At 39.8% G+C, this 8,012-nt stretch overlaps 1 protein-coding gene across 1 annotated transcript; it reads left to right on the top strand.

Annotated features, from left to right (window-relative positions):
- The first annotated feature begins 3,149 nt into the window (after window positions 1-3,149).
- Window positions 3,150-7,352, top strand: sele (selectin E). The gene is made up of 14 exons (XM_015059184.1): window positions 3,150-3,225; window positions 3,345-3,423; window positions 3,537-3,941; window positions 4,047-4,151; window positions 4,246-4,437; window positions 4,535-4,726; window positions 4,862-5,050; window positions 5,188-5,364; window positions 5,471-5,653; window positions 5,777-5,965; window positions 6,073-6,258; window positions 6,376-6,555; window positions 6,667-6,799; window positions 6,912-7,352. Exons 2-14 carry the CDS (start codon window positions 3,381-3,383, stop codon window positions 6,970-6,972), a joined length of 2,235 nt encoding a protein of 744 aa, XP_014914670.1. The 5' UTR covers window positions 3,150-3,225; window positions 3,345-3,380; the 3' UTR covers window positions 6,973-7,352.
- The last annotated feature ends 660 nt before the right edge of the window (window positions 7,353-8,012 follow it).

The following is an 8,012-nucleotide window of genomic DNA, read 5'->3' as shown; positions in this document are numbered from 1 at the left end:
GTGTTGTTTTTGAGCATCTGCAAAGCTGTTTTATTGTCTCTGCATAAGTTATTTTTTGTGTGTGTTGCAGTTGTAATTAGGTCACAAATCTAAATTGAAATTGTTGCAGGTCTAGTCCAAATCGTAGCTACACATTGGAGCAGTAATTAGCACTGTTGCCTTGCAGCAAGAAAATCCTGGGTTCAAAAGTAGGGAAGACATAAGAATATAACTTTTCTAGGATGACTCCTGCTCCCTTCCTTTTGCTGGAGAGAGGCATGAGATCACCTGCCCTGCAATAATTAAGCAGGTACAAAAATTTGGATGGGTGACCTCCTCTAAATTACATGTGTTTTAAATGTTTTAAGCAAAGCTTAAAACCCTCATTTTGCCCCAGGGCGCAGTCCTTTGTGAGTTAATCAAAGAGTTCATATTGTTCTTCTGGGGAAGAGGAAGAGGTAGCAAGGTGTCAAGGAGCAGTGGCTGCTGTCCGACGCCTCGAGCCAGAAAGGAAGGAAATGAACTGACAGGAATAGAAAAAGTCAGCCTGCAGGCGCCTCTGAGCCTGCATTAAACTGCAGCTTTCCCATTCCCAAGGGGAGTTATCAAAGATTGTCCATTCTTTTTGCTTCTCCTCTTTGCATGATGATGTCCTCATTCAGGAAATTCTGATTTAGTTTTGGGTTACGAAACATATGTTACTGTTTACACATTGTTTGTCGGGAAAACCCTTTGGCATAAAGGTAAAGGCCCAAGAAGTTTAGGTTAATATCTGTTCAGTTCACATTGATTAAACAGCTGGACACCAGCTCATCAATTTATTTGGTTGTTTTTGCTGTTTACAGATGAAGATACATTGAGCACACATGTACTTAGAAGACTTTAAAACTTAAAGATCTAATTTATTTTAATTTATAGTGCAAAATGATGTATTATTTTAGTCGCTTTTTTGTAAACTTTCAAAATCAAACAACTTTATAGTCATATTCTTTTGAGAAAGACATTGTCTTAAAAGAAAATGAGGTTTGACCACTGAATCCTCCAAAAAGATATAAACAGGGGCCAATACTAATCAAATGTTAATTCCACCTGCTCAAATAGAGTCGCTTTGAAATATACAGAAAGGAAAGGAAGAACACCCCGATTTAAAAAAAAAGTAGTAAAACATTCTTGTAAGGAGCTCAACAACAGTAATTGAATTTAATTTGTATACTTCTTACATGATGAAGCCGAGTTACTCTTAAATCTTTGCCTAGAAAATTGTATGATCAAAATTCTTAGGAAGTAGATACTGTTATTTCTTACAGCTTCTCCCAGAACATGGCCAAGAAACATTTACTGTCAAATTTAATCACAGCTCCACTCTGAAAAATAACAAGAATATCTGAGTTCGTGGGAAGGAAACACAAAATAATTAAGAAAAACTAAAGAAAAATACACAATGCCGTTTTTGCAGATGAGGGTGTATTGGGTAGCAGGCTTCATTTATCATCCAGCCCTGACATCAGTAACAATGAAATGTTGGAGGAAATTTCACTTGATACTGATTCTTCCAAGTCATTACTCCTAGTCTGCACGCTCTTCATTTTAAAGGTCAAATGTTGATGCTGTAGTTCAACAGCTGGACTCATCAGGTAAGTTTGTCAGGCAACTTATCTGGGACCTGATGATCAAACATCAATTACTGAGCTGCATTTTTTTTTTCATGTCTCATTCACATTAAACTTGCCTTCTTATCTAGCAGACTAAAAGTTGTGCTAGTACAAGCATGTCAACTGATTAGAGCCTTTTTTCACATTTTGTATCCATGCAGACCATATTATCACTCACATCGCACGCACAGCGATCCACCCACCCTGTCGAATGACGGCCACTCTTCTTTGAACTATTAAAACACAGCCAGACAGTTCACTGAGGTGCAAAGGCAAGCTTCTCCATTCTAATGAAAACAAAACAAAGAAAATAATCCTTCACACGCCCTCCCTACAGAATAGTGCAATAGACAACTGGACAACTAGATAAAGAAAATTTTAATATCTTGGTCACACCTGGGCAATAAACTCAGCATCAACCACCACAAAAGTGACATCCAAAGTATGGTCCATCAGCAGTTTTGTGATGGCTCATACCAAAATATGAGCCATCAGAGATTTTCTGTTAGCCACAAACTCAAAGAGCTTTTTGTGGGCATCACAGATTCTCCTGATCCTCCACAGAAGCTTTTCCCTGCCTGTTTGGCTCTGTTGTTCCACATGCTTTTATGAAATACATGTTATCTTTTGATTCCTGGCCCATTCGTGTGTGCAATACTTCCGAAGAATTCGGGATCTTAAGTGGTGCCATGCCCAGTCTACTGGAACTGACTAAAGCACATGTTTTTATTTACGTCACATGTACTAAGTCAGCACTAGGAAACTGGTGAAAACTGATAACCAAAAGCTCCCTTAAACATGACATCATGCCAAAGGCGTGTTGAGTAACATTTGACTTTAGTTTCTACTATGGTATTTTAGTCAGAACACGTCCCTAAAATATGTACATTGCTGATTAAATGAATTCAAGGTTTGAGGTCTTAAGCCATACATTCTCTTAGAAAGCAAAGAAGAGTGTGTGTTCATCGGCTTGTTTTTTTTTGTATCTGTTGCATGGTTCTGGTTATTGCAATCCATTTCTTGTGTTTGGAGAACATTGATAATAACACCAGACTGAAAGAGTGATTTTTTTTTTATTTAAACAAAGTTTAGATAAACAAAGAATTAATCAAACAATGTATAAACAAGCGAAGAAATAAGTAAATAAGTTGATTTGAATAATTCAGGCTCAAAATCAATCTGAACGATATTTATCAATTTCATACTGTAAGAATAATACAGAATATAAAGTTTTAATTGAATGACATGAAATTATATCACATTTAAATATAAGGTAGCATAAACAAATCATAAAGTATATTAGTGTATAGTTTGTACAAACAAAACCTAGATAAAAATCCCACTTAAAAATTAGCATTTTCTCTTTGAAAGTAAAAAAAAAAGAGAAAGTTTCTAGATATCAAGAAGTGAAAGGAAACGATACGTGAGGTTCGGGGAAATTCCATGGAAATGCTTCACTGGAATGAAGGCTTCCTGTAAGCCTGAACCGGGTCAGAGCAACGTATAAAAATAGGCTCCTCAGCAAATCAAGCTCAGAATCGTTTCAGGAGAATCACAAGACTGTTGAAGCTCTTCAGCCATCAACCCTAAAACTGTGAGTTCACTGGATTTCTTTTTATTTTATTTTATTTAATATTTTTTCTGTGATCAGGTTGCTAATGCAAAACTTGGCATTGCTTTGTCTTAATGCACAATTTTTGTTTGTTTTGACAGAAATTCATCTTTGGATTTTAAAAAAAAAGTGGATATATGATGTCTGCCTCGTTGATGCCATTTGTCTTTTTCTGCTCAAGTATGTAAAAATTAAATTCATTAATAAAAGTCACTTTTTAGCTTTTGTGAATACATATTGATGATCCCTTATGATCCCACAGTGTAACACATGTCTTTGTTCTCTCTTCAAAGTGCTGTGCATGTGGACTGGTGTGGAGTGCTGGTCTTACTTCCACTCAGAAATCACAATGGACTGGGTGTCAGCCAGAAAATGGTGCCAGACAAGTTATACAGACATGGTCGCCATCCAGAATCGAGAGGAGATCGAGCACCTGAAAAGAATGCTACCGAGGAAAGCCGGCTACTACTGGATTGGGATCCGCAAGGTTGGTGATGTCTGGACCTGGGTCGGGACCAACAAATCACTCACAGCAGAAGCAACCAACTGGGCTGATGGTGAACCAAATAATGGCCAGAATGGGATAATCTCAGGCCAAGCTGAGGATTGTGTTGAGATGTACATCAAAAGGGAAAAGGATGAAGGGAAATGGAATGACGAGCGGTGCTCCAAGAAAAAGACCGCTTTGTGTTACACAGGTGAGGACTTTATTTTGTTTTTCTAGTTTTGTTCATGTTATCATGAAGGCGTCCTTAAAGATTAAAATTCTGAGGATTCATCAGCTATGTGGTATTTTTTTGCAGCTGCCTGTAAAAGCGACTCATGCATCCATGGTGAATGTGTGGAGACCATCAACAGCCACATGTGTAAATGCTCTCCAGGTTTTTATGGAGAAAAGTGTGAGCAAGGTGAGAAATTGTACTTTATTGTTTCTAGTTGTGGTGGAGATTTTTTGATGCTTGCGCCATTAAAACATCTGAATGCGCTATGTTCGTTTTGCAGTTGTGCAATGCGACGAAGATCAAGTGATCGCTCCTGGAAACGGAAACGTAACTTGCAGTCACAAGCACAAGAACTTCTCCTACGACTCTTTTTGCCAGTATTCATGTGAAGAAGGATATCAGCTTAGTATGTCAGAACCTCAGAAATGCCAAGAAACAGGGACATGGTCAAAGCAGTCCCCGACATGTGAACGTAAGTTGAATTGCAACACAAAGATGAAATGACTCAGCATCTACATCAGCACCAGCTTCTAAAGCCTCTAATCCGTTTTGTGTCCTGTCACCTGCAGTGATTCAATGCCAGGTGCTGTCTGCTCCCGAAAGAGGATTTATGGACTGCTCTGATCCACTGAGCAGTTTCAGCTATCGCTCCAGCTGCAGCTTTGCCTGCATGGAAGGATACGAGCTGGACGATTCGTCCTCCATCACTCTGCAATGTGAATCATCTGGAAAATGGAATGCATCAGAGCCATCATGTGTTGGTACGGCCACTGATTGTTCACAATTCAAACAGCTCCGAAATGCAGATTAAATGTCATCTGTGATGTTAAAGTTAACATTTATGTCTTTCACACATGCTGAAGACCTTAAGTTTGTTCCTGTTCTCTGTCATCCAGCTGTTCAGTGTCCGGCCCTCCAGAATCCAGACAATGGTTTCGTTACCTGTGAAGATGACACAGACATGAGGTTTAGCTACGGAAAGAGGTGCAGCTTCAGCTGTGCCCCTGGCTACCACCTGATCGGATCAGAGATGATCACCTGTACATCAGAGGCTGTTTGGAGTGACAAGATGTCGCTTTGTGAAGGTGAGGCAACAGCTAAAGTGTTTTTTTGTTTGTTTTTTACAGAATTAAAAATAACACTTCTTACCATGGTTCTCTTAGCTATAATTTTATGTTATAAGAAAAGAATTGGGGTTTATTAATAAGGCCTTGTTTCGCAGCTGTTCAATGCCCCGCCCTCAAGGATCCAGAAAACGGCTCTGTGAAATGTGAAGATGGACATGGCTATGAAAAGAACTGCAGCTTTAGCTGTGAACCAGGCTTCGAACTGCAGGGTGTGCACACCATTCAATGTTCTGAGGATGGACAGTGGAGCAATGGCATTCCTACCTGCAAAGGTATGTGTCTTTCATGTCTTTTTTTTAGCAAAGTTTTTAATAGACTTTTCTTTTGTGTGACATCTTAAGGCTTTCCTTACATTTAAACTATTACTTTGTGTTGTAGCCGTCCAGTGTCCAGCCCTGCAGGGTCTAGAAAACGGTGCCCTGAGCTGTGACACAGAGATGAGGTTCAGCTACAGAACGTCGTGTAGCTTTATCTGTGATCCAGGCTTCGAACTGCAGGGGGCGCACTCCATTCAGTGTTCTGAAGATAAAAGGTGGACTGATGCCATACCTTCCTGCACAGGTTTGTTCTCTGTTTTTATTTTTTCCACATACTTTTCAATCTATATATATATATATATTTTTTTCCTACTTTGGGACATTTTACAGCTCTTCTAAAGGTTAAAACTATCACTCTGCGTTGCAGCTGTCCAGTGCCCAGCCCTGCTGGATCTTGAAAACGGTGCCCTGACCTGTGAAGATGATGTGGAGATGAGGTTCAGCTACAAAAAGAGCTGCAGCTTCACATGCGTCCCTGGCCATCGCCTGGTGGGACCGAGCGAGGTCACATGCACAGCAGACGCAGAATGGAGTGGGACGATGCCACACTGCGAAGGTGAGAAACGTCTTAGAGTATGCACGTCTTGTTCTTCATAATTCAGTTACCTGCTATGCGTCAAAGAAGCCTTCACTAAATATACATTTCACACTCTCCCGTGACAGCCATCACCTGCCAGAATCCGGATGGGGCAGCTCACATGATTGTAGAATGCAGCAAACCTTCGACCGACCTGGGCCCCAGCTCCACTTGCAGCTTTCGCTGTGAATCCGACTTTGAGCTGCGGGGAGCAAACACCACTACATGCAGTCAAGATGGACAGTGGAGTGAGGCCCTACCAACCTGCAACGGTATGAAAAAAAATAAATAAATAAACAATGGCCTACGTGTAGATGTTGTTGTAAGCAGAGATTTATTGCCATAATTGTAAGATTTATTTTTTAAGATCATTTCTCTTCATCCCTCAGCTATCAGGTGCCCTCCTCTTGACGCTCCAGAAAACGGTCACATTAATTGCTCAGACAGGCAGCCGGTCTTCAACTCTCAGTGCTCCTTCGCATGCGATCAGGATTACACGTTAGACGGACATGAGATCCTGACCTGTGATCGCCGTGGCAGCTGGACCGGAAAGAACCCCACTTGTCAAGGTAAAGAAAAAGGAGAATTAAACATACTCAAATAAAAGAAGAATTTATGACTCGAAGCACAGCTGAGTGGAAATTTGGTCAGATTGTTCACATTTCACAATGTCTCCACAGCTAGTCCGGCTCCTGCCACTGTTATTGCCACTGGTGTGGCAGGAGGAGCCACTGCTTTGGCATCCGGTGTGTCTCTGACCATGTGGATCTTGAAAAAAATGAAGCAAAGGGCATCTAAGTTTGAGCTAAACAGGTAAATTTTGCATTTATATCTTTTTTTTATTTTTTTATTTACCAAGTTAAATATAAAATTTGAAGAATCACGGCACTCACCTTGTTTTCTTCTTAATTTTTTGTCCTTACAGCACCTCTGAATCGGAAGAACCGCTTCAGGTCTACAAAAGCAGTGGTGACAGTCTCATCTAAGCCACAGATATTCACAAAGTAACAGACAGAAAGCATGATTTAACCAGAAAGGATGGACGTGGCATGTGTGAATTTTCTCCCAATGGGAGTTTGATATTGAACATATTGTTCTGCAGCACTATCAGTATGCTGGAAACGTATTTTACTTTGGCTTTACTGTGAATGTTTTATAAGATTGTGGGTGTACTGTGAATTATTTTGGCATATTAATATCAGTATTTATATAGTATTATTTATGGGATCTGTATTTCTGAATGTTAAGTATTAAACTGATTTAATGCAAATATCTCCTGTAGCTGTTGTTCATCTGCATCTGTGAGTGTATGGGCGAGTTTTCTATATGCGAATAATCTTAATAAACATGGTTAAATACAGCAAAATGTCAAACTGTACTCATTACTGTGCTCACATCATCATGTCTTATATAACAGGTCAGTTTTATTTCCATATTAAGTTCAGAGGTCCTGCTACCAATGCAAAGGTCCTACTTGTATGTTAGTTCAGTCATCCTATCTGTCTACAAATGTTCCCACAAAGTGATTGATGACAGCCATCCTGTCCTCCTGACTCTGCCTGACCTCGGGGTCGGCAGGGGTAGATGAGCAATTCTGATTGGCTTACCAGGAAGGAAACTACGCTGCTGAAGTTGTTTGTTCCACAACTGATCAGCATTTCTTGTTTTTGAGAAGTGGCTGTTTCGCTTGTCAGCACTTTTAGGGGAACACAGAAGAAGTAGAAGTCAAAGTTCACGGCAGATACCATTAGTTCTTTATGTAACATCTCAATTTCTCTCCTTATCAGAGTTAAATTTCTTATAACTGCTGGTTCAACCTCCATAATATTTAGTCCTTTCCACAGATTTTAGCAGCAGTTTCTTGTTCCTTCCAAGAAATTGCAAACCCTTTTGGACATGAATCAATTCCTTCCATAAAATTATTTTGTTCTACAGCATTATAATTTACTCTTGTCAGTCAACATGAACACATTGTTATAAGGAATGCTGAATAGTCATTTCCTGTAAAACTACTAGTTCTCATTTC

Source organism: Poecilia latipinna, unplaced genomic scaffold (assembly GCF_001443285.1).
Source record: "Poecilia latipinna isolate Pla-1442-1.1 unplaced genomic scaffold, P_latipinna-1.0 Scaffold64, whole genome shotgun sequence".
NCBI lineage: Eukaryota > Metazoa > Chordata > Actinopteri > Cyprinodontiformes > Poeciliidae > Poecilia > Poecilia latipinna.
The sequence above is the reverse complement of the archived record's forward strand: the minus strand, read 5'-3'. Positions and strand labels throughout refer to the sequence as shown.